The sequence below is a fragment of the Betta splendens genome, chromosome 2 (genome assembly GCF_900634795.4).
Source record: "Betta splendens chromosome 2, fBetSpl5.4, whole genome shotgun sequence".
In the NCBI taxonomy this organism is placed as follows: Eukaryota; Metazoa; Chordata; class Actinopteri; order Anabantiformes; family Osphronemidae; genus Betta; species Betta splendens.
In genome coordinates, this window is record NC_040882.2 from 4941600 (window position 1) to 4968908 (window position 27309).

At 45.9% G+C, this 27309-nt stretch overlaps 2 protein-coding genes across 2 annotated transcripts in view; one reads left to right on the top strand and one right to left on the bottom strand.

Annotated features, from left to right (window-relative positions):
• LOC114845087 (NACHT, LRR and PYD domains-containing protein 3-like) overlaps positions 1 to 27309 on the top strand; it is a 182779-nt gene that overhangs the window by 25266 nt on the left and 130204 nt on the right. The window lies entirely within an intron of this gene.
• Positions 746 to 25197, bottom strand: LOC114866408 (NACHT, LRR and PYD domains-containing protein 12-like). Its single transcript, XM_029168122.2, has 6 exons — positions 23622 to 25197; positions 23093 to 23266; positions 22180 to 22353; positions 3616 to 3789; positions 2657 to 2830; positions 746 to 1389 (listed from the first exon to the last, which is right to left on the bottom strand). Exons 1-6 carry the CDS (start codon positions 24578 to 24580, stop codon positions 1155 to 1157), a joined length of 1890 nt encoding a protein of 629 aa, XP_029023955.2. The 5' UTR covers positions 24581 to 25197; the 3' UTR covers positions 746 to 1154.

Consider the following 27309-nt stretch of genomic DNA (forward strand, 5'->3'; position numbering starts at 1 on the left):
GCGTGTTCAGTGTTGCATGTGCAGGTTTACATACAAAATAAATGCGTTTGAGATGATCATGGCGAATCATTTATTTCACAAGGTTATAGCTTGTTAAACTCTGTGAGTGTAAAGTGTACTTAAGATAGGCCCTGAGGTTAAAAAGGTTAGGAACACCTGCATTACAGAAGCAGAGCCGTCAGTTTGGTCTCTCTCTGATCTAATTGGGCCAATGGTTCTAAAAGCTAAATTCCATTTGTTGTCCTGTAGCTCTTTGAGCCCAGGATGTTTAGAAAACAACAAAGCTCCAGCTGGTAGTAAGTCCTCAGTCACTGACCTCTAGAGGAGCCTGAAGTAGAACTACAGTCAACACTGTCCCCAATGTCTAACAACTGCACCACACACTTATTTTCCCACAAGATCCTGGTGGACTGGACACAGAGCAGCTGGTCTCAGATCAGTTCAAACTGAGAGTCGTCTCCACAGGTTTTGGTTTTGGTTGTAAGTTGTGTATGAAGCTCTTCTCCCAGTAACATGGACCAGTCAGAACCTCCACACACACTGCTGCTGCTTATACATCTGGATCATCACCACCTGCAGAGAGAATGAGAGAGCAGAGACCAGATCAGTGAGTGTCTACAGAGACTCCCCTCATCATCTGTCACATCCAGGACAAAGAGCAGCTAGACTTCAGTCATGTTCAGAGCAGAAGTGGAGCAGCTGTGTAGCAGAGCAGCTTCCGTTTAGCTCATCTTAACGTCTTGGACTGAAGCATCAAGTCTGCTGACTCTGCACATTTCACTCCAGTCCACAGTGAAACAAACTGCTGAGTCATGGCTTTAGAGACGACTTCCTGTTGGTCCATCACAGACAGAGTCACTGTGTGGTGACCAACATCTTCTCTGCTTTGAAACATCAGCTGACACAGAAACATGAGAAGCTTTGGAGCAAACTAATGACAGAAGGACACAGACACAGATGTGATGACTGGACTTCAGCAGAGGTTCTGCTCTGGACCAGCACCACATGGTTACTACATGGAACCATGGTTCTATCAGCCAGACTCATCTCAGAGCTGTGACACACATGAACCTGATCAGTAGTTAGTGTTGATGCTACGACACTTTGATGAGTGACTGGAGCTTTACAGGAAACACTGGATCTCTGCTGTGACACTAACTGAGTTTAGTCCAATACTGCTGAAAGCAGCACAGACTGACTCCAACCTCTACTGACCTCAGAGTCTGCAGTCCATAGTCTGGACTCTGCTCCAGGACATGGAGAGACTTCACTGACGAATCCTGCAGCTTGTTAACACTCAGGTCCAGTTGTGTCAGATGTGACGGGTTGGACTTCAGAGCTGAGACCAGAGAATCACAGCTGATTTCTGACAAACTGCAGCAACTCAATCTGAATAAAAAATCAAAGATGAAACAGTAGAAAACAAAGAGTCAGTTAAAACCATTCAGTGTCTCATGGTGTCATGATTTTCTGATTTTTTTCAGATTCTTCAACAATATCTTTGTCTCTTTATCGTGATTCCTTGGTTTATTCCTGGGCGGCACAGTGGTGTGGTAGCACCGTCGCCTCACAGCAAGAAGGTCTTTCTGTGTGGAGTTTACATGTTCTCCCCGTGTTCATGTGGGTTCTCTCCGGGTTCCGAGTCAGTTGAATTAATTCAGACATGGATAAAAGCATTAATGAGTCAGATTTGTCCTGATCACTAATGTTTATTTTAAAATGACCAGAGTGACTTTGTGCTTTGGGTGCCACAGTAGTAATAGTACAGGTGGTGCTACCTCACAGCAAGGAGGGTGTGGATTCGACTCAGATTCACCTCAATTAACAAACACTTTGATGACAACTCACTGAAATGAAGTGAAACTGTAGAAGAAGAAGAATGTGATGAATGAGTTTCCAACCAGGATGGACCTGCCTGGTTCCACTGGGAACAAACACACAGTCACTGACCGGCTCCTGTTTGGTGCCACCTTGTGTTTTTGTGCAGTGGTTCTGATAAACTGGACTTTGTGTTGATGTGAACTGACTGTGTGGTGTTCACAGCTGGAAGGACCTGGGTTCAGCAGGAGCCTTTCTGTGTGGGCTTCTCATGTTCTCCCTGTGTCTGTGTGGGTTCTGTTCTGGTTCTGCAGCTTCCTGCCACAGTCCAAAGACGTGAAGTTCTGCTGCTTAGCTGCTGACTCTGAGCTTCCATAGGTCTGATTGTCTGTCTCTGTGTGTTTAACCTATGATTGACTGGTGACTGGTACCGGGTGGACCCTGCCTCTTGAAGGACAGCTGGGACCAGCTCCAGAACCATGCAGACCCAAACAGGACAAGTTGTTGGGATGATGGATGTATAGATGCAGAGGAAACCACGACTGTACTTTTGGAATTAGACCAATTTTGGTTCTTTCATTAGTCTGTTATGAAATAACTTTAGGATTTTGGAGATTAAGAAACATTTTGGGTTCAACATAAAAAAAAATATTGGTTGACATTGTTGTTTGTGTTCTAATTCTTAATGTTCATTCATTGAAAATAAACTGATAAAAATATAGGTAAATCAACACATTAAACTATTAACTGTCAGGAGAGAGAAGCAGAACCACATTCAGAACCTAGAACCTAGAACCTAGAACCTAGAACCTAGAACAGTAACAGTCAGTTAACTGACCCCAGAGTCTCCAGTCGACAGTGACGACTTTGCAGAAAACCACACAGATGCTTCACTCCTGAATCCTGCAGCTTGTTTCCACTCAGGTCCAGTTGTGTCAGATGTGACGGGTTGGACTTCAGAGCTGAGACCAGAGAATCACAGCTGATCTCTGACAAACTGCAGCTCATCAGTCTGAATAAAGAATCAAAGATGAAACAGTGGAAACAAAGAGTCCGTTGAAACCATTCAGTGTCTTATTGTGTTTGGAGCTGAAGACACTTCAGAAAGTAAAGGGTTTGAACCTAGAAGGTCCAAACATCAGAACCAGCAGAATGCAGGTTAAAACAGTAACAGAGACTCATTGACATTAATGACAACACGCTGCTGCTTCAGCTCAGACGTTGTGACTTCATCTCTTCAACTCTGCAGCTCCACCACTGGCTCCATCTGGACTCACTCATGTTGTACTGACACATTTATCTGAGCTTCTACTAAAGATCCTCATGAAAAAAAAAAAAAAAAAAAAGATCCTCATGAGTCCGACTCAGGTTCTGAGCATGTGATACGTTTATAAAAAGATATAGAAAATGTTCTGTTGACGGAACGACATTGTCACAATGTTTAATGTAGTCAAACTGATGGAAGGAGTCAAACAAGCAGATCCAGAACTTCTGATTATAGCTGATTATGGGTTTGAATATTTGGGTCAGAACCAACCTGATGGAGCCTTAGAAAAGGGTTGGAGCATCAGCTACTGATCATAGATATGATATTTTCTGACTCATTAAACTTGGTTTTGTCTTGATTCTTAGTGATGAAATAAAACAATGAAATGACAGTTAACGGATGAAACCTCCAAAGAAAAAAACAAACATGAAGACCCTCAGTATGGATCAGTAGAACATCAGCCTCATGTGTCATCACAACATTGTTCACATCACATTAAACTTACACAGAACTAAAACATGGAGTCTGACCTCAGAGTCTCCAGTCGACAGCGACGACTCTCCAGAAAACCACACAGATGCTTCACTCCTGAATCATGCAGTTGGTTGTTACTCAGGTCCAGTTGTTTCAGATGTGATGGGTTGGACTTCAGAGCTGAGACCAGAGAATCACAGCTGATCTCTGACAAACTGCAGCAACTCAGTCTGAATAAAAAATCAAAGATGAAACAGTAGAAAACCAAGAGTCAGTTGAATTAATTCTGTGTCTCAAGGTGTCGTCATGATTTTCTCTCAGGTTCTTCAACATCTGTGTCTTTATTGTGATTCACTGGTTTATTCCATGTCATCTTGATAGAGACAGAACCAACATCATGATCCTGACTGAAATGTTCCTGTCTAAACTGATAAACACCAGTGAACTTCAGGCTTCGTCACCACAGAGAACAGAGACACTGACTTTCTGTGACCTTGTGTGACTTTCACATGCTTTAGTGTGGACCATATTTAAACTACAATAAATCAGAAACTATTAAAGATATTTATACGATCTCTGGAGGAATAATAGTTGAATAGTTGAAGATTATTTTGTAGTTCAAATGGTGTCTGTAGCTCAAAGTATGCAGAAGTAGTTGAAGCTGAAAGTACACAAAGCTGAAGAGAATTTGAATAGTTGTTTCCATTCATTTCAATGGGATAAAGTTGAAAAAATCTTAATAACTTGAAAAAATTAAAACATGAGAAAAATAATATCACATTGAAATAATAATAATACGAAATAATATCACTTTGCAGCATTCCACATTCCAAAAGCCATGTCTGTATACTGACAAAAGTTATCAGGTGTAACAAAAGCAGAGATCTTACACGCTCTCCTAGTTATTGGAACCTGCCAGTAGCCCTTTAGTAGGTCTAATTTTGTAACAAACTCGGCAGACCCCACCCTGTCAATGCAATCAACCATACGAGAAAGAGGATAGTAATTCTGTTTAGACACAGTGCTGACCCTCTGAAAATCTGTAAAAAACCGGACTGTTATATCCGACTTTCCCACCAGCAAACCAAGAGAGCTCGAGGGGCTACCTCTAGGCTCAGCAATACCATGCATCAACATATAATGAAGCTCCCTACTCATAAGCTGATGTTTATCTGGACTCACTCTGTAGGGATGCTGTTTAATAGAAGTGATATTGTCATGTTTCACGCCATGTCTTGTTGTCACGCCATGTCCTGTTTCAGTCAGCTGTTCACTTACCGGTTCTCAGTATCCACACCTGTCAGTAATTAAGTAATCACCTACCAGTATATAGCATCCACCTTGCACAGACTCAAGCCGCCAGAATGTTAAGTCCCGAACTTCTTTCCAGCGATTCATGTATAGCCTCTTGTGTTTTGACCCTGATTGCCTTGACCATTGTATCCTGCCTGAACCTCGTCTGTACTGCCGCCTGTGAAAGTACCGTGTCTGACCAACTGACCGTGAGTTTGCTTAACCCTTGCCTGTACCATCACCGAGACCTCCTGTGTACCGAACCTTGCCTGATTACTGGACTAGAGATTGCCTGCTCCCTTTGTACTTCATTACTGAGCCTTTGTGTATGACCTGGACCGTCTGACCCTGCCTTACCAAAAAAACCTGCGTTTAACCATCACCTCGTCTCTATGCTGTGCATATGGGTCCGACTGCTGCCCAAGTCTGACAGATATCACCAACATCAATATCATGTTGAAGAACACTATTACGCCCAGGCACATCCAAAAACAACCTCTAATGGTTATGAATAACCTCAGCTATGTCGGGGCGCTTTGGAGAATCCAGATAACTCAAATGGTCATCCAAGTTACCCGGAATCACTGAGTTTGATAACCTCCCTACACACATCGTTGCAATGACCCCCACATCCTAAACCTCAAAAGCTCTGGTCACCACAGCAACCAACTTAACATTGGGTTGGTTTGGAAATCCAGTCTCCTTTTCCTTATCAAAATAGGGCTTTAACTATTTAATATGACATAAACGCGTTTTATGCCTTTGATCAGGAGTCTCAATCACATAGTTACACTCATTTCCCGCCGCACAATCAAATAAGGACCACTATAGCTAGCACTTAAGGTTGAACCAGACAAAGGCAAGAGAACCAAAACCTTGTCACCCGGGAGAAACACACAATGTTTTGCCTTCTTGTCATACCAATGCTTCATCCGCCCTTGGGACTCGCTTAGATGTTGCATAGCTAATTCACACACCCTACTAAGCTTGTACCGAAAATCAGACAAAGTCCAAGAGGTTAGCAGCAGATGGAGGTTCCGGTAACCACTTCTCTTTAAGTAGCTTTAGCAGTCCCCAAGCTCTGCTGGGCTAAAGCCCAGTGACTCCTGCGTGACCTCCCTACTTGCAAATAGAACCAAGGGAACTCCATCATCCCAATTCTTCTCGTTCTCCCCTCATGGTCTTAAGTGTCTGATGGAACCACTCCAAAGCCCCCTGTGACTTAGGATGGGAGGCAGATGATGTGCAATACTGAACAGATCGCTGCTGGAGCACCTGAGAAAAAACACGGGAATGCATCCTCTGACATGGCTTCACTAAAAAGAGAGGACAGCGTTCCATCCTGGCTCTGCTCATGTTTAAGAGCTTCATGAGAAGGAAACTCCTTACTAACTGCCAGTACATCACAACTAGCCAAAAAGGTATCCGAGGGAGAATCTTCTCACGCCGAATTCATTCTCCGGCCTTTGGACATGGCACGAGGTGTGACACACACAAGAAAAGTGTCGGGGAACTGTTGTTCAAGACCATCTCGCCCCTCAGGTATCATAGGAACTGGGACCACCTCAGGGGCAACCAACACCCTGCCCCCAGCCAAGTCATTCCCAAGGCTACCCTTTTTATAGGCATATGAGCGCAAACCAGATTACTCAAAGAAGTTCTACCTTTAATCAGCTCATCCATATTAAATCAAATCAACCAATCTTTACAACTAGGCTATGTACCACAGGCTTTTAAGGTGGCTGTGGTCAAACCTCTATTGAAAAAACCAACCCTTGACCCTGGACAACTAGCCAACTATAGGCCCATTTCAAATTTACCCTTTATTTCCAAGATTCTGCAAAAAATCGTGGCTAAACAATTATCTGACCACCTTAGTGGGAATAACCTGTATGAAGATTTTCAGTCAGGATTTAGAAAACATCATAGCACAGAAACAGCTCTGGTTAGAGTCACTAATGATCTTCTATTAGCTTCGGACAATGGTCTAGTTTCTGTCCTTGTCCTGTTAGATCTTAGTGCTGCATTTGATACAATTGATCATCACATTCTATTACAGACACTAGAACATAGAATCGGGATTAATGGAACAGCATTGGGATGGTTTAAATCCTATTTGTTGAACAGATTCCAGTTTGTTCATGTTAATGATAAATTCTCCACACGCACAAGGATTAGCTATGGAGTTCCACAGGGTTCTGTGCTGGGTCCAATTCTGTTTAGCTTATACATGTCTCCTCTAGGTGAGATTATTAGAAAGCATTCTATTAATTTTCATTTTTACGCAGATGATACTCAGCTATACATGTCCTTGGAACCAAATGAAACAGATCAACTAGTCAAATTCAGGGTTGTTTAAAAGACATCAAATCCTGGATGTCCCAAAACTTCCTTCAACTAAACTCAGATAAAACCGAGATTCTTATTGTTGGGCCTAAAAATCTGAGAGAGACACTATTGAGTCCGATAGCCACCCTGGATGGCATAACACTAGCTTCAGATTCTACTGTGAGGAACCTTGGTGTCATGTTTGACCAGGATCTCTCTTTTACATCATACATTAAACAAATCTCCAGAACCGCCTACTTCCACCTTAGAAATATAGTTAAAATCAGAAGCATCCTCTCTCAGAGCGATGCAGAGAAACTGATCCATGCATTTGTTACCTCTAGGCTGGACTACTGTAACTCCTTACTCATAGGATGTCCTAACAGCTCCTTAAAAAACCTACAGCTCATTCAAAATGCTGCAGCCAGAGTTCTGACAGGACTTAGAAAGAGAGATCACATTTCTCCTACATTAGCTTCTCTGCACTGGCTGCCTGTAAAATGTAGGATAGAATTTAAAATTCTCCTACTCACATACAAAGTACTCAATGATAAAGCTCCTTCTTATCTTAAAGACCTTATAGTTCCTTATGCTCCCAGCAGAACACTTGCTGGCGCTGGGCTACTTGCGGTTCCTAGAGTGTTTAAATGTAGAACAGGGGGCAGAGCTTTTAGCTACCAAGCTCCTCTCCTCTGGAACCAGCTCCCTCTTCAGGTTCGAGAAGCTGACACACTCTCCACCTTTAAGATTAGGCTTAAAACCTTCCTTTTTGATAAAGCTTATAGTTAGAGATGGTTCAGGTCACTGGCAATTATTGTTAGTCACAGGAACCATCTCTTAGTTAAGCTGCAATAGACATAGACTGCTGGGGGACTTAATTTATACACTGAGCTCCTCTGTTTCCTTCTACCTCCTCTGTCCCATAACCTCCCATCATTGTCCCATGTTTAAACTAACCTTGTCTCTTTCTGTCCAGTAGTTGTGCTTCTCTCCTCTCTCCCCCCCCCACCCCCCACTCTTTCTCCTCTCTGTCCTCACCCACAGGTATCATTGGACTCAAAGTTGTGGTGGTCTGTGATGGGCAGCAACTGGATCCAAACCATCCTGCCTGCATCCAGTCCCTGGTCCTACCATCCTGCCTGTGCTCTGTTGTTGCTTGTTGTTGCTTGTTGCTGTTGCTGTGCTTTTCTATCTCTCTATCCTCTCACCCCAACCGGTCGAGGCAGATGGCCGCCCACATCCAGTCTGGTTCTGCTGGAGGTTTCTTCCTCGTTAGAGAGGGAGTTTTTCCTCTCCACTGTTGCTGTCAAATTAAATGCTTGCTGTATGTGGGATTTGTTGGGTTTAGTTGTGTGAGGTTTTAAACCTTACTTTGTAAAGTGCCTTGAAATAACTTTGTTGTGATTTGGCGCTATATAAATAAAAAAATTGAAATTGAATTGAATAAGACTACGAAAGCGCTGATGATAAGCTTCAGGAAGCAATGCCTTTCCCACCAGGACACTCTGCAAAAGCAAAGTCCAAGCACTCTAAGGCCAAGCTGAAATAGTGGCGACCCATTCAAAATGAGGGAAGTATTTTTCAACATCCTTCTCTACAGAAGGGGGCACCAACCTAATGTGCCTGATAACATCAAACTCTGGTGGCTCACATTTCACTGAAATGTGAAACTGACAAAGCTGCCTGCTTATACTTCATCTCCTTAAGGAAGCGTTCCTGCTCCAAACACATTTGCTTCTACCTCAGTTGCAGTTGTAGCTCTTGTCAGGCCAGTTCCCCTAATTTAATGTCCAAGGCAACATCTGAAGACTGAGAAATATCCGCTACAGGCATAGAGATGGCTGCAGCAGTGCTAAAGCAGCAGTCAGAACGCTATGCTCTGTTAATATGGTTCTGAGAGCTTCTTTAACACTTTTCTTCAACCGTTTCTCACTGCTAGTAATTTCAATACCATAATGTCTAGCAAGCTGTAAGAGTTGTTCCTTAGTCAGCTACTCAAGCCATTCCTCCAAGGGTGCTTGAATAAATGCTTCAGCCAAAGCCATACTAAACTACACAATGCACACAGTAGCAAAGGTCCCACAAACAAAAACAGCCACACAAACTCTCTATCAAATTAAGCCAACAGGATCAGACATCATCACCGCCCAAACCCACTGTCCAAACCCACAAATGACAGTCAGTTCACCACCAAACTCAGAAATCCAATTCAGCACAAAGTCAGGGGTACACACATCACCCTGACAACTAAGGCTGCACAATCAGAAATTTAGGATCACAAACATCAGTATCATCAAACAACACTTTGAGCACCAACTCACTTAACTTAAGAAAACCTCCTTCTAAACAAGAATTACAGCAGGCTCCTGAGTGCACCCCTGCAAAAGACAGCCCTGGTAGCTCTTAGACTAAAACCTAAAAATCTTCAGGAGTACCAGGCTCGAGGCGGCTTTAAAAGCATAACTTCAGCAACCCACAGTCTGAAATACTTACCAGAGAAATAAATCTCCCCCCGGGATTACCTCCAAAAATAAAAGATAAAATAACAAATGAGTAAACCGACGGAGGGACTAATTGCTTAATCCAGCTGGTTCACTCCCTAATCTAACCAGGGAAGTCAAAGCACACTCAGGAACCACACTCACCACATGAGGAGGGTATACAGCCACTAACAGCCAGCCCAAGTTGAACCACACACCTCAAATAAAAGGTCTGAACCTGTGGACGAGCCCCCAATATGTTATGACCCCAGCTCGTAGGAAGCAACATACACCAAAATATATGGTTTTCACATAGGTGATTTATTAACAAACTAACAATGAGACAAGAGCAAACATGGCTGCTGCAATGATGTGCTCAGTTGGAGAGAGGGCGAGGAAGGAGCTTAGCAGGGCTTTTAAACACTGGCCTCCAGATGACACTAAGCAGGTAAGCGCTCAGGGAGGAGTCAATCGAGATCACCTGCAAGACTCAATAAAGACACTATTTAGTGCATAACACCTGATATCTATGTAAAATACTGTAATGGAAAGGATGATCATGGACCAAATAGCATATTGAATTGTCAATTGCAAAATGCATTGCCATTTGAATAAAGACTACAAAAAACCCTGACAATACGATATGCAATTTATTAACACTAGAACACCTAAAGGACGTACACCTTTACATATACTACTAACCCCGGCTGGGTGTTCAGGTGACCGGCATGCTTCAGCTGGCACCCTGCCAAGAGCCGGTTTTGTTACGTAAAGAGGGCCATCACTGACGCATTCTAGGTGGTGGGTCGCATGGGCTTGCTTACCCTGCTCCTGTTTGCAAGGCTGAACAGTTCCCATGAGTCTATGAGTGGCATCCACTGTTACAATGTTCCACCGCTATGTGTTTGGATTTACAACGTTTTTTTCGCACTGTAATGTCACCAAAAATTACAGAAAAGACGACAGTACACCCAACTTGTTTTAACAAATGTGCAAAAAATATATGAACAGAAAATGCTTGAAAGCGTTTCCGTTCAATATTCCGTTTATTTCGTTATTTCCCCTTTCACCTGTACCACATAATAAGTCTCTGCAAAGCTACAGCCAGCTGTTCATCGCAACTCCAGTTTGGTTTCAAGTCACACTTGCAAAGAATTGGCTTGTTACATAAACAAAAGACACAAAAGCGAGTAGGTGTGATGAACCCTCCCCCAAGAAGGACACAAATGATTAAGACCGCACCTATTGCTGCTCTGCATGTGGAGATGGAGAAAATGCCAGCGAGTTTTCGACGTGAAGAGCTAGTATTGAGCTATTAGACTAATTTAAAAGGACAGACTAAAAATCCAGCATGCAAGGTTCTGATCCTAAGCTGGGAGAGTGAGAAGGGAAAGAGCTCATGTCGAATATATAGAACATCTCAGCTGTGGAAGTAGGACTACACCAGATGTGTTAGATATGTTAAAGAGCGACCATCACGAGTATACTGAAATTCACACAGAGGGCTCCAAAGATACCAACACAGGAAGAACACTGAATTTACCTGTAACATTGCGTTTCAGTCACTCACTGTGACACAAACTGACATGGCACCATTAGGGTTCAAAAAGTGCTTCTTTGTTGGTTGTTCCAACCAGCATCGCAGCCTTTTCCTTTTACCAATGGAGCTAGAAAGGAGAACTTTATGGATTAATTTTATTCTAAATGGACCGGTGCCGGTATTGCTGCCTAAATGCTTGTTCGTGTGTGGACACCATTTCACTTTCGACTGCTTTGAAAATGGTGTATTTATTACTGGGCTTGAGGTTGAAGAAGGACAGTGTCAAAGATGTGATCCACTTGCTGCTTCCTCAAACATACAAGCTTGATGCATGACTGATGTCCTGTATGCACTTCAGAGGTTTCTTTGTTTATAATGTAATCTAGCTTCCCTCCTGTGTAAGGAATGCTAATGGCTAAAGTAGCTGTGTCGCTGTAGCTGTTAACAGTTGATACTAACAGCTACAGCGACAGAGAGAAACAGTGTTGCAAGGTGCTGCCACACAATTTGTGTCCAACTGTAATATGACATTGTTTTTTTATACAGGCTGGCGCATCCCAACTACCAAAATGCAAGGAGGTTGCTTCTCAAACTGACAGGCCACTGCAGGCTGTGGGCACACGGCTACCTTATGGAGGAGTTGTTGCTCACCTCAGGAGCAAAGGTATGTACATTTAACAGCAGTATGATGATTTGTTGGACAATAGGCATTTTTATTTGACAGAGATTTTGGATTTCACATTTGAGTAGTTGTAGAAGTAGTATAATCTGATCTATATTATTGTCTATAGATTTTCTCTTGGTAAACCTATTTTGATATTTTAGTGTGTTTATGGGCAATTTGTGTCACAATCCGGGGTTTTCGTTTGCATGTTATTTCCTGTTTTATTTTGTAGTTATTTCCGGTTTCTGTTTCACCATGTTTCTGTCTCGCTTTACTTCCAGTCACGTGATCAGTTCAGCTGATGTTCTGTTAATCTCAAGCTCTGTATTTAATCACCAGTACTCACCTTAGTTCTCTGCCAGATCGTGAGTCTTACTACCACATTACAGCACTCTTGCTTTACTTAGCCATTGTTTAGTCCCTTTCTGATAATTCCTAGTCTGAACCTTAGTTTTGTCTCCTCGACCTGATACCGACCTGCTGCCTGTGTTCTTCACCATGCTTTTGCCTGCCTCCTCTGTACCCCTGCCATTCTGCTATGTGTTTTAAAAATTGTCTGTATCCTGACGACGTTTGTATTAAACTCCTTCAACTTACCAGTACGCCTCCCGAGCTGTGCATGTGGGTTCGCCACGTTAGCCCGCAATGCCACCATGACAGTACAATCTGGCCAGACTTGGACCCAGCCAGCCCCGGAGGGTTGTTCATCGCAAAGCTATTTGTCTGAGAAGGAAAATCAGCAACGTAATGGAGTTCGACGACCTCTCTGGGGACTTCCGCACCTTCTTTTCGGCGCTGGCAAAGGACTCCCAGAAAGCCACCAGCCCGAAAGTGCTGTCGAGGTACCGGTCCTATGTCTGGGGATGAGGATGATTGGCTGGCTAGACCACCCCGGGGTACAGACTCTCTACGGTCAGCTGTGCTTGAGACACGAGGAATTAGAGCGTGTTCTGCACGTCGTGCCTGCCATCGCCATGGTCTCTTGTCCAACGCCAGCACCTAATTACACAGCCAGAGCTGCACCGATCCTGCTGTACTCCCCTACCCAAGCCTCAGCTACGGTGTCTCAGCAGTCATTAGACTGCTCCACCTGCTGGGGAATATGTCGCAACCCCTCTGCTCACCGGGGGGTTTTCATGGGCTCCGTTCCCCCCCGTGTTCGGACTTCTTTACAAGTTTCTCAGCCACCTTTTCTCCCCGATGCTGCACCATCCTGTCCAGCTCAAGCTCCAGTCCTGTCTCGACAGGCTCCAATCCTATGGAAGGACTTTTTGCACCAGTGCAGCCTTGCTTTTCATGCCGACAGGGGCATGCCGTAGCACCTCAGCCTGTTGCAGGACCTTAGCCTGCTCCAGTCGCCGCAGCCATCTGCAGCAGCCACACCACAGTCAGTTCCAGTCATGGACTCCCAGCCTGTTGCTGCTGCTCCAGTCAACAAGCCACGTCTGACCTCGGCTGTTCCGGTCTCCAAGACACACCGAGGTTCAGTGCGGCCATCTCAAGCCCAAACTCAAGCTCAAGCTCCAGCTCGGCCACGTCTCGCCCAAGCTCAAGCTCCAGCTCGGCCACGTCTAACCCAAGCTGCTGCTCAGCCACGTACCATTCAAGCTCAAGCTCCAGCTCAGCCATGTCTCTGTCCAGTCCAGGCTCCAGCCCCAGCTCAGCCATGTCTCGGTCCAGTCCACGCTCCAGCCCCAGCTCAGTCATGCTTCGCTCAAGCTCCACCCCGTTCTGATGAAACCCCTGTTCAGCCTGAAGCCCAGTCCCTAACCGCGCACGCAACGCATCTGGCCCCTGCTTTGCACAAACCCAGCTTCGGCTCAGTCAAGTTCGGCTTCTGACCCATTGAGCTCTGTCGCCGCCCAGTCAAGCCAGGTCTCGATTCTGTCCCGTGTTGGCCCTGAATAAGCGGCCATTCTGCCCCCTGTTAGCCCTGAAGAAGCAACCATTCTGTCCACAGTTGGCCCTGAGGAAGCGGACATTCTTTCCCCCATTGGCTCTGAAGAAACGGCCATTCTGTCCCCCGTCGGCCCTGGAGAAGCGGAGACAGAATCCTGTCTCAGTTCCCGTTAGCCATAAAGAGGCCGTTCCTGTCTCAGTTTCCGTTAGCCATGAAGAGGCCGTTCCTGTCTGAGTTCCTGTCCCTGCCTCAGTCCCCGTCGGCCATGATGAAGCTGCTTTCTTCCCCGTGCCTGTCAGCCACAAGGAGATCGTTTCAAGATTCCCTGGTTCACTGTGTGCAGGTGCAGTTCCTGGGGTTCCCGGCGGACCGTCACCGACCACGCATGCCTCAGTTCCTGGTGGTCTGGCATCGACCACGCATGCCTCAGTTCCTGGTGGTCTGGCTCCGACCACGCCTGCCTTGGTTCCTGGTGGTTCGACTCCAACCACGTCCGTCCTGGCTCCGGATGATCCAGCGACGACTATGTCGACTCCGGCTCCACGTCTGGGTTCGACTCTGGTCCCAGGCTCCAAGTCAAGTTTCGACTCTGGTCCCGATCTACTTCTGGGTTCATCTCTGGTTCTGGTCCCGGCGCCTCGTCTGTCCTTGTCTTTGGTTCCGGTCCCGACTCTTAACCTGTATTTGTCCCTGGTTCGTCTCTCATCTCTGGTTCTGGTCCCGGCTCCGCACCTGTCTTTGTCCCTGGCTCATCTCCCGTCTCTGGTTCTGGTCTCTGCTCTTCGCCTGTCTTTGTCCCTGGCTCGTCCCTCGTCTCTGGCTCTGGTTTCAGCACCTCGTCGGCTCTCGTTTCTGGTCCCGGATCAGCCGCCTCGTCCGTCTGATTCACCTGCTGCAGGGATGGCGCCGCCTCCTGTGTTATCGACCTCCTAACCCCGTCGGCTCCCGCAACGGGCGTCTGCCTGAAGTACGCCCCGGGCCCTGGGGGCCACTGGGCGCGCTCTGCTGCCTCGCAGGCCGCCTTGACTTTTCTGCATCCAGGACGGCTTCCCGTCTGGAGGACGTCGTCACACTTTGTGGGACTCTGGGCGGCTTGTTTCGGTGCCTACCTCCCAGATCCTGCTGTTCGCTGTTCTAGACGCTGTTGGCGCTCTCCCGGCCCAGCAACTGCTGGGTTTCGCCTCATCCTGCCTGTCTTCCCCCCTGAGAGGATGAGTGGACTATGTGTCTTCCTTATTTGGACTCATGCTGTGGACTATGTTTTGGACGCTCCTCTGGTTCTTGCCTGGGTCTTTTGGGGCGTTAGTTTGTGTTTTGTTGTGGCCCTCCACCGGTCCTCCCTCTGCCCACCCTGGTTGTGGTACGCCATGTTTGAGCAGCCTGACAGAAAGGAGGTCATTAACACTATGTCAGGATTTAACAAACGAGCACTATAAAAGCTAAGTTCAAAATGTGTTTGCTCCAAACACCTACATACATAGGACACCTACATAGGAAATACTGGACTTTTCATTAATTTACTATTCTATTCTCTATACCTTCTAGAGTGGTGTTAAGGAAAATAGCTGCATCCTCCATCGATTAAAATGTCTGCCAAAACGTGGTGATCACAACAAAGATCCTCACATCTCCTCAGCCAACTACCCATGACTGTACTTGTTCCGCTCCAGAAACTATGCCTTCATCATAACTATGAATCTTACCTATGAAACTCTGAGATACTGATTTATTCCATGCATGTGCAATTGTCCATAATTTGTCTGATATACTGAATATGAAATGTAATGTAAATGATTACGCATTCAAACATACTGGCTCCAGTTCTGGATCCTCAACCATATAAAACAGTAGGTTTGATGACTGGTTCAGGCGTCTTGTGGTAAGGTTTATCAAACTTTTATTTTATCAAACACCATGTCACATTAATAAAAGTATTTAGACCATGTCACTGTTCCCACATTGGCACATAATTACTGACAAATACGGCAAAATATAAGCTTCAGATGAACATTTCGTTATGGAGAAATTATTTTTTACACAGCAGCAGCACGAGTACGAGAAAAATGTGTAAAAATTAGATTATATTGGTTTATCAAGCTATGCTCCCAAACAAGCTATAGTCGTGTTATGAATATTCTGTTGTGTCAATTCAGGCGTTCTTCCGATTACTGCTGCTCCAGGTGTAGCCTGAGTTTCGCATACGGTCACACGCAGCTGCAATCAATTGTCAATCTATCTTGTATTTAGTCTCCAGTACTCACCTCATTCCTCTGCCAGATTGTTGTATTACAGTGGCAGCAGTTCAAAGTGACTAGCGTTTTCACTGCAGTACCGCCGCGTCGCCATGGTGCGGCGGGTGCATCGCTGACTAAAGACTTTTATTCCTGCAGCGGGCTGAAAAAATCAGGACGCTAGTCTCGTTTTAACCACCAGGTGGCGCAGCGTTGATTAGAAGCCTCCAAAGCACTACAGCGTAACTGAGGTCCGACTGTTCATTTCTATCTGTAACACACATATATTACACCAGACCTATTTTACTATTAAGTTTTTACTATTAAGTATCTGTTGTGTGCTCAAACGTGTGGAGTATGAAGGGCAACAACTTGTTGATGGCTTAGTTGTTTTCTTCACTGCAAAGTTATAATTGTTCTGTGTGGTTTAGAACAGACAGCGCCACAGCAGCAACACGTTCTTGTTTTCATTCTCCTCAGCTTTTTCGTGTCTTTAAATAGCAGGCGTCTCTTAAGAATATGTACACACCCACCGCTCTAACATCTGATACAATATATTGGCTTCACATAATTACATGATTATGGGTCGCGGTTTAATTAATATAATTTGAATGCGCATGGCCAAGTAAAGACGTAGAGCGCAGTCCATCTGCGACTACAGCCGCTTATTTAGGTTTTAAACTTCCACAACTTGTTAATGATCGTTTTCTAATAGTCGTAGATTTTACATAAATAACCGCAATAATCATAGGAATTTGTTACAGCAGTTGTCGATCGTAACTTTGACAGGACGCCAGAAATCAGCAGATCTATGGCGATGCATTACAGCAACATGTTTGTTCCTACGTGTTTACTCTGTGTCTGCAGAACTGCAGTTTGACTTGTTTTGACTGCGCGTGTCATTGTAACTGAGTGGCTGAGATCACTCTTAATCAGCCCGTGTACGTTTCGGCATTTTCGCCTTTATTTTTTTATTTTATGTTTGGGAAACATGGCATTTCAGCTACTGTAATTTTATTTGTAATTACTGTAACATTAGTTCCTACCTGCCCTTGTTGACGGGGGACAGCGTTGGGTAAGAGCGGCGTAAAGAAAAAAGTATACATGTGCCGTACTGTCTTGCCGTGTGGTGCATTAAAGAAGCATACCACGTAAAGAAAATTGTAGCCCGTACTAACAGCGAGAAATCAGGGTTACAGTAGCTTGTCTGCCACAAATCTAACGCTGCACGCTCAGATTCTTATTTTCGGTTTTAAACTGCCATAAGTTACTTACGTACATAACTATAAGAATAAGAATAAGAAAACCTTTAATAGTCCCACAGTGGGGAAATTACCTCTCACAACAGCAGTACAGATGAGCGAGAATACAGGTACAGAACAGTTTGTGTTGGCACAGTACAAAGCAGTACAGTGCAGTACAAAGCAGTACAGTACAGTTAGAGTGAGTATGAGGTCATTGCAGGGTTATTGCACAGTAATGGGTATAAGATTTGTGCCGGTAACAATATACATGATTGTTCACAGATTTACACAAATATTGTGCAGAGCAGGTTGCTATATAAATCACTGATGCAGTGGGTGAGTGACTGTGGTGGGACGTGGTCAACAGTTCTGGTTGTACAGTCTGACAGCAGCAGGTAGGAAAGATCTACGATATCTCTCCTTCACACAGCGAGGGTGGATCAGTCTGCTACTGAAGCTGCTCCAGAGCAGACAGTGAGTCCTCCAGTGGGTGAGAGACCTGGTCCATGATGGATGTCAGTTTAGCCAGGACCCTTCTCTCACCCACCTCCTGCACCGTGTCCAGAGTGCAGCCCAGGACAGAGCTGGACTTGTTGATGATCCTGTCCAGTCTTTTCCTGTCCCTCACTGTGAGGCTGCTGCCCCAGCAGACCACACCGTACAGGATGGCTGATGCCACCACAGAGTCATAGAAGGTCTTCAGGAGTGGCCCTCTCACTCCAAAAGACCGCAGTCTCCTCAGCAGGTAGAGTCTGCTCTGACCCTTCCTGTACAGTGCATACGTGTTATGAGTCCAGTCCAGTTTATTGTTCAGATGCACTCCCAGGTACTTGTAAGAGTCTACTCTCTCAATGTCCCTTCCCTGGATGTGCATCGGTGGTATGACAGCAGGCTGCTGTCTGCGGAAATCCACCACCATCTCCTTCGTTTTCCCTGCATTGATCAGGAGGTGGTTCCGCTGGCACCAGTCCACAAAGTTCTGAGTGAGTCCTCTGTACTCTGCATCGTCATCATCGGTGATCAGTCCAACAATTGCAGAGTCATCAGAGAACTTCTGCAGAACACAGCTGTCCGTGTTGTGTCTGAAGTCTGCCGTGTAGAGGGTGAAGAGAAAGGGGGCCAGTACAGTCCCCTGTGGGGCCCCCACACTGCAGGTCAGAGTGTCAGACACACAGTCCCTGGCTCTCACAAACTGAGGCCTGTTTGTGAGATAGTCCATAATCCACTCCGTCAGATGAAAGTCCACACCAGCCTCCTCCAGTTTGTGTTTCAGAAGCACCGGCTGGATGGTGTTGAAGGCACTGGAGAAGTCAAAGAACATGACCCTCACAGTGCTGCCGGGCTTCTCTAGATGGGAAAGAGCTCGATGTAGGAGGAAGATGACAGCGTCGTCTACTCCTATGCCGTGTCGGTAGGCGAACTGCAGCGACTACAGTCAAACTATACTAAATACTATAATTTTCCGCGACAGGCGACCAGCGGTTCGTAGTCTTGAGGATCCATGCACTAAATATTACGACGATGTTATCTTGTGGGTCAAATGATAATGATGAGAGGCTGTAATTAGTTGACCCACCTGTTTTGGTTGTATTTAAGGGATGTCTTTAGTTTCACACGTTTGTTGGTGTGTACACGAGGTTGTAGCCAGTGAGCTACACCAAGTTACGTTAAAGAAAGGAGAGTTTATGGAGTTGAGTTCCTTTGTTTCTTTTGATGTCCTGTCTTGCCACTTAAGGTTTGTGAGTGTCTTATGTTTCATGTTTAGGATTTTGCCCATGTTATGGAGCATGTTTTGTTTAGCCTGTTAGACAGTGCTGTGTTTTGTTTTAGTTGTCCTGTGTTATGTTTTGTGTTCCATGTGTAGGTTTTTGCCCGTAATGTACGGAGCGTTTAGTTTTGATAGTGAGTTTAGGTTATTAATAACCTTTACCTGCATTGCAGCGAATTTTAGTTCCTTCCGTTGTGTTTGAACTAGATCCTGCTGTGCAGTGAGTTTTTGTTGTATTTAAATAAACCTTTTATGCTAATTTTACCTTCTGTGTTTGGGTCGTGCATTTGGGGTCTCCCCCCTCTCCTGTGTTTCCTGCGACCTGGTCTGCCGGTTGCGGCCAGGTGTCTGTGTGAGGGATTACACAGAGAGCTGTGTGCTGTAAGCATGTCGGCCGTGGTGCCTGAAGCCTCCGCTCAGTGTGAGCGCGTTCTCCTCCCGGCTCCGTGAGAGCCGTAGCCTTCCCCGCTTGGAGCGGGTGCGGTTATTGTTTCTCACCGCATCCCCTCCGAGTAGAGGGGATGTGGTGGTTCGGAACCAACGGGGCGAGTACGTAACAACAACAGGCTATATGACACAGTCAACTACGATGTTTTAGCACCAAAAGTGGGAGCCAATCGCCACCCACAGGCCAAAGGAACGTAACACACTCTTTTACCCAGTGCAACCAAGGCGCTGACGCGGCAGATTCGAAGGCAAAGCACGGTGGGGGTAGACACTTTTAACGGCTGCCACTGTATCACCACTTTCCAGCATTACCCTTTGACTGATCCTGTTGTTGAATCCTAAACCAATCTTGTCTAAACTCAGAACCGATTCTGCCTGAACCTTGTACCTTGTACTGTCGCTTGATCTGATCGTCTGTTACCTGACCACTGAACCTGTTTTTTGGACCTGGACACTACCCTGCATTCTCTCACCTCCTCCAAGCACAGGTTTCAGTGGTCGGACGAAGCCGACGCTGCCTTCCGGCTACTCAAACAGAGCTTCACTTCAGCGCCCGTCCTCGACCTGCCGGACCCCTCTCGTCAGTTTGTGGTGTAAGTGGATGCCTCAAGCTCCGGCGTAGGGGCATTAATATCTCAGCGGGATCCAGTCGACGGCAAGCTCCACTTCGCAGAGAGGCGATTCAGTAGGCTCATGCGTCTCCCTTCAGTGGGCACCCTGGCGCTGACCGCAAGGTGTTTGTGGTGGGAGGGAGATTCTGGTGGCCCAATGCCAAGAGGGACGTCCAGGAATACGTCGCGGCATGTCCCATCTGTGCCTCCCATAAGCCATCCCATCAGAAGCCCGCGGGGTTCCTACGTCCACTTCCTCTCTCGCATCGTCCTTGGTCCCATTTCGCCCTGGACTTCGTTATCGGTCTACCCCCGTCCCAAGGTAAAACAGTAGTTATGACTGTCATTGACTAATTCTCCAGTCTAGCCCACTTCATACCCTTGTCTAAGTTGCCCACAGCCAAGCAAACCGCGCAGGCGATGATGAAACACCTCTTCCACCTGCACGGCCTCCCAAGGGACATAGTGTCCAATAGAGGTCTCCAGTTCATTTCCCGTTTCTGGAGGGAGTTCTGTGCCCTGCTGGGAGCAGAGGTGAGCCTTCCTTCAGGTTACCACCTGGAAACAAACAGTCAGACGGAGCGGACTAACCAGCAGCTGGAGACTGGGTTGCACTTCTTCGCATCCAGGGATCCCTCCTCCTGGTCCCAGAAGCTTCTGTGGGTGGAATTTGCACACAACACCTTGCCCTGGGCATTTACTGATCTCACCCTGTTTCAGCGTGTTTATGGATCACAGCCTCCTCTATTTCCTTTCCTGAAAAAAAGGGATTTGTGTACCCTTAGCTCACGCCCTGATCCAGCGCTGTCACCGCACTTGGATTTGGGCCCGTCGGGTCATTCTCCAGACCCAGGCAAAGTAAGGTGGCAGACAGACGGCTCTCTCCTGGCCCCACCTGCGAGGTGGGGGATCAAGTCTAGCCATCATCAAGACCTCAACCTAAGGGTTCAGTCCTGTAAGTTGGTACAGAAATTCATCAGGCCATTTGCTATCACAAGAGTAATTAATCCCGTATCTGTCAGGCTCTTCCTGCCTAGATCCCTGTACGTCCATCCAAACTTCCATATCAGCCGCCTCAAGCCATTTCGCACCAGCTCCTTGGTTCCGCCTACTCCTCTTCCTTCTCCACGCATCGTTGATGGGGGCCCGGTGTACATGGTCAAGGAGCTTCTTGACTACAGGCGCAGATGGCGGGGGCGACAGTACCTGGTCGATTGGGAGGTCTTCGGTCCGGAGGAGCGCTCATGGGCTTCGTCCAAGGACATCCTGGACGATAGGCTCTGAAGGACTTCCACCGCACTCACCCGGACCTCCTGGGGCCATCTGGATTTTAATGGGGACTTCCGTTCCACCCCTAGTTGTTTGTTGCGGCCTTCCTCCGGTCCTACCTCTGCCCACACTGGTCGGGCTCTGTGCAGTCTCGGCGCCTGGGTATTCGCACTGGGGAGGGGGGTTCTCTCACACTCCAGACTCATTCATTGACTTTTCTGGTTCTTTTTCCTGTTTTATTTTGAGGCTTTTCCGGTTACTGCTGCTCCAGGTCTAGCCTGAGCTTCACATACAGTCACATGACTCACACAGCGGCAATCAATTGTCACTCTATGTTGTATTTAGTCTCAAGTACTCACCTCATTCCTCTGACAGATTGTCGCATGTTATCACCACTTTCCAGCATTACCCTTTGACTGATCCTGTTGTTGAATCCTGAACCAACCTTGTCTGAACTCAGATCCTGCCTGATCCCTGTCTGTACCATCGCCTGTTTTGACTGCCTGGTTACCTGTAAGTTCTGTCTACATTCTGATTCCAACTCAACTCTGTCTGTACCTTGAGTTACCACTCAAAGCCTGTCCGACCTCCAATTCTGCCTGAACCTTGTCTGTACCATCGCTTGATCTTTTTTTCTGGACCTGATTAAAGCCTGTAAACGTACCTACCTGTCTCAAGTACCGTGCATGTGGGTCTGCCATATTAAGCCGCCTGCCACTACCTCTGCAAAACCTCCGTCTGGCTGACCGCTGATTATAATTAAACTTTACAAAACCACTGTTCTAGTCTGCACTGTACATTTGGGTCCTGTGTCCCCTACATTTTCTAACACATAAGAGTCTGACCTCAGAGTCTCCAGTCCACAGTGACGACTCTCCAGAAAACCACAAAGATGCTTCACTCCTGAATCCTTCAGTTTGTTGTAGCTCAGTTCCAGTTGTGTCAGATGTGACGGGTTGGACTTCAGAGCCGAGACCAGAGAATCACAGCTGATCTCTGACAAACTGCAGTCACTCAATCTGAATAAAGAATCAAAGATATGGATCAAAGCATTAATAATGAGTCAGATTTGTCCTGATCACTGATGTTTAGTCTAAAATGAGCAGAGTGACTTTGTGTTTGTGTTGTTGTGTTGTGTTGGAACCAGTAGAAAACTAGACATGTTGGATCAAAGACTTCATCTGGTTCCTTTCATTCATCGTCTTCTCTCTAAATCTAAACTATTCTGTTTCGTTTTATGGAAAATGCTTAGATTAATGTTTGGATCAAACTCCAAACTGGCCATTATTGATGAAGTGAATCATCTTTAGAACTGATCTCAGTCAGTTGGATGTTCTCTCCTTTGGTTCTACATGGAACCTAGGACCTTCTGTAGCAACATGTCTGCAGCCTCATATTCATGCTCCTGTTTCCTGCTTGCGTCTCTACAAAGTCAAATCGTTATCTGACAGGAAGCATCACACACAGGTTGAAGTGTCGTCTGTTGATGGAGACGAATCAGTCGCGACTAAAGATGCTTCAAACATGTGGAGACATGATTTACTCTGAGCGTCTGCTGCTGTGTCACATTTAAAGAAAAATATGTCACAAACCTCTGTTCATGAACTTTATAAACCTCATAAAGTCATAACAAACTGTCAAGCATTCCAGCAGGTTTATGACACATATGAGTCTCTTTTCATTCTAGATTCAAGTGGAGATGTTTGAAGTGACGAGCTGAAAACAGCTGCTGAGACATGAACCAGGAAAAACACTGACCTCAGAGTCTCCAGTCGACAATGAGGACTCTCCAGTCCAGCACACAGAACCTTCACTGATGAGTCCTGCAGAAAGTTGAAGCTCAGGTCCAGATGTGTCAGATGTGACGGGTTGGACTTCAGAGCTGAGGCGACAACTTCACAGTGAGTCTCTGTGAGTCCACAGTCTGAAAGTCTGTAATGACAGAAAATATAAAGTCTATAAATGTGAGATGACTGTGACACAAACTGACTTCATGAATGTGGATGCTAAAGCAGCTGTAGCTCAGTTGGTCACATCCATCACAAAGTCAAATTATAGAAACATGTTACCGACGCTTCATCCACTGAAAGAAGCGACCATCAGCTGTGATCACAGGTATAAAAAGCTTTTAGCACAAACTCTTCAGAGCTAAAGTTTTTCTGTTGGATTTCACTTAAAGCTCCATCAAGGAAAGAACGACAGAAGATCGTGATGTTCACTAACTTCACAGCTGCTTCAGCTTCATGTTGCTATACAATAATATTGATCACATTAACGTTGGACTTACTTAAACTTTCTGCAGTTCCTCACAGCTGGGATTAGTCGCCGTCGTCCCTCCACTGATGTGTTGTACCTTTTCAGGTCTATCTCATCCAGAACCTCCTCTGACATCTGCAGCATGTAGGCCAGAGCTGAGCACTGGATCAAGGAGAGTTCCTTCTCTGATCTGTTCTCTGACTTCAGGAACTCTTGGATCTGCTGATGGACTGAGTGGTCGTTCATCTCCATCAGACAGTGGAAGATGTTGATGCTTCTGTCTGGACAGATTCTTTCACTGTTCATCTTCTTCAGGTTGTTAATGATTCTCTGGATGGTTTGTGGACTGATCTTTGTGTGACCCAGCAAACCTCCTAAGATTCTCTGGTTGGACTCCAGACAGAGGCCATGAAGGAAGCGAACAAACAGGTCCAGGTGGCCACTTGGACTGAGGAGGGATTTAAAAATGGTTCTACTTAGGACAACATCCAGAGCAGAACTGTGGTCTTTCAGGAAGTTCTTCAATGTCTCCATCTTCCTGTTGGTGTAACAGATCATCATGTGAACAGCAGCCAGAAACTCCTGAACGCTCAGATGAACAAAGCTGAACATCTTGTCCTTGGTTTTTCTCCCCCGCTCCTGTTTAAAGATCTCTGTGAACACTCCTGAACACACTGAGGCTCCACTGACATCGATGCCGCTCTCTTTCAGATCTTCCTCATAGAAGATCAAGTTTCCCTTTACCAGCTGCTTAAAAGCCAGTTTAGCCAATGACTTGATGTAGTTGCTGCTCTGTTCTGGTCCGTACTTGTCTTTAGTCCGATCCATCTGAAACCCCAGGAACTCTGCGTACATCTCCGTCAGGGTCTTGGGCAGCTCTCCCTCCTCTCTGGTTTTCATCAGATCCTCCAGAACCGTAGCAGTGATCCAGCAGAAGACTGGGATGTGGCACATGATGTGGAGGCTTCGTGCCGTCTTGATGTGGGACATGATTGTGTTGCTCTGCTCCTCATCTGTGAATCTCTTCCTGAAGAACTCCTCCTTCTGTGGGTCAGTGAACCCTCTGACCTCCGTCACCACCTCAACAAAGTCTCTACGAATCTGATTGGCTGCTGCAGGTCGTGTGGTGATCCAGATGCGAGCAGAGCGCAGTAGTTTTCCTCTGATGAGGTTTGTCAGCAGCTCTTCCACTGAGGTGGACTCTGTGACGTCACGTTGACCCGTCTTCTTCTTACTGGTGCTACAGTCCAGTTGGAGGCGACTCTCGTCCAGTCCATCAAACACAAAGAGAAGTTTGAACTTGCTCTTGTCATAGTTGCTGTTTCCTGATGACTGTAGATGTGTAAAGATGTAATTCAGAGCCTCCAGGCTGATGGACTCAGTTTCTGGGATACATTCATGAATGAGCTCAGATAAACTAAACTTCTGTCCCTTCAGTGGATTCAGCCGACGGAAGGTGAAGGGGAAAATCAGATGTACGTCTTGATTGGACCTTTGTTGGGCCCAGTCCAACACAAACCTGTGAACAAGGACTGTTTTTCCAATCCCAGCGATTCCATTGGTCAACACTGTTCTGATGCGTCTGTATTTACCAGGGGGATGTTTAAACAGGTCACTGGGCTTCACTGGCTCCTCTGCTGATCTTTGCTTCTGCAGTGTCGTCTCAACCTGTTGATGTGTGAATCCGGCCCAGCTGCGATGTACAGCTCTGTGTAGATGTCATCCAGACATTGGTCGACTTCTGACCAGCCTGGTTTCACACATCGAAACTGGTCTTGGAGGTTTGATTGAAGCATCTGCTGGTAATATGTGATGGGCTTTGGCTCTGGTACTGGAACCATCAGATCTGGGCGCAACAAGACACAAAGAAGACAATGTGTGAGGTTTAAACAAATGTATTTTTTTATTGATTCAAGTCTTTGTGTTAATGAACATAACCAAACATCCAAAACATCAGTAATGTTGAGATAAGTCCTCTTACTCTGCAGACAGTCAGCCAGCTCCTCCTGCTTCATCCTCTTCAAGTAGTTCACTGTGATCTTCAGAAACGCGTCTCTGCTGCTTTTCCTCTGCTCTTCATCCTCACCATCCAACTCCTCCTTATTCTCCCTCTGACTCTCTAAGCATTCTGGGTAATCTGGACTCAGAACCTTCTGGATCTTCTTTAGCTCCTTCTTCACAAATGTGACAATGTTTTCCTCCAGCAGCTGGAAAATAAACTATATGAACGACCTGATCCAACTAAAACCATGGAGCCAAACATCAGATCCATGTTGTACACACTGACATCCACTGGTCTAAAAAGTGCAGCATGAGATGATTGAACACATCACATGAACAGTAGTAGTTGTACATGTACAGACCATAAATATGGAGTCCAGCTGTGTTTGGTGCTGCTGGACAGACTGAGCACTGGGAACCTCTGAGCTCTGCTGGTCCACTCTGTGGAGGAACCATGAAGAATGAGTCCACACAGAGACACACACAAGGTAAAGGTCCATGAAGTGATGTTGGATGTGAGCAGTGAGTCAGAGACTCCCTGTAGTGGTGAAGGTTTACTGTCAGTCATTTGCTTCAGTCTCAGCTCTGAACAACATTTATCTCTGCCTCCCTCACTGAACAAGGCTGAAGTGTTGGAACAAGGAGTCTGCTGGGATCAGACTGGTTGTACTGGGTAGCTCCCAGTGGGAATACGTTGAACTAGGAACATTTACTGTAACTACTTCCTACAGTACATTCATTCATTGTTGGAAGAAGCTTTATGACATTTGACTAAAACCTTCATGTAGAGATGTCAATAAACAGATTTGATCAGAGATGATCAGCTTCTTCCTTTGATGTCGGCACTTCATTAGAAGAGGAGCAGCCCCTGAGACCCTCTACAGGATCAGAGCTTTAGCTACTGGCTGGATGGAGATTTGGTCAATGATCAGAGTGAAGAAAGTTTCTTCTTCACATCAACACTTCAAACACAAATCAACCGGATCAACAAATGGAAACACAAACACAAATGTTTATCGTTAGAAAAAGTTTACATCAGATTGTTCCCAATGATTCAAACTGACAACAACTCACTGTGACTCTGATACAGGTGTGTCTTTGAAATCAATAATAGGATTCATTGACCGGTCGCTCTTGAAGGACACACAGCTGGGTCCAGGTCCAGGTTCAGGTCCAGGTTCAGCAGATCCTCGTCTCTGTTGGGACCTGATAGAAAAACAACTACAGTGACTCTCACACATTGAGTCCTAAATGAGCAGTAACAGTAAATCAGTGATGTGTGTGTAACTTGGAGACAGAATCATCACCTCTGAGCTTTGTTCTGGTTCTCATGATCCCCACACAGACTGGTTTTAGAGGGAGGGGCTCCCTCCTCTCTGTCCTCACACTGGTTCATGCTGCTGGATTCACAGTTTTTACCTTCATGTGGAGAAGAAACACAAATCATTTATCTGCACATCAATTAAAATCCTCCATCATTATCAGCTGCTCCTCCACTGATTGTCTCTTCTTCTGTGGTTCATATCAGTGTCAGCTGGATGCAGTCAGACAGTGGGAGGCAGAGGAAGCTGCATCAGCTGATCTACTTCAATCAGGAACCACAACCAGTCTGATCACATTGACATGATCTACCAGTAAATCACAGAGATGTCCCTTGACTCACACAATGACTCTCACTTTGTTGCTGAGTCCAGTGAATGGTGCAGAGAATAGAATTA

Coding starts and splice junctions, on each gene's coding strand:
- LOC114866408 (XM_029168122.2), bottom strand. CDS start 24,580: ATGTCCCACATCAAGACGGCACGAAGCCTCCACATCATGTGCCACATC. Junction 22,354..23,092: donor TGTCGACTGGAGACTCTGAG/GTCAGTGTTTTT, acceptor TTCTTTATTCAG/ATTGAGTGACTGCAGTTTGT. Junction 1,390..2,656: donor TGTCGACTGGAGACTCTGGG/GTCAGTTAACTG, acceptor TTTTTTATTCAG/ATTGAGTTGCTGCAGTTTGT.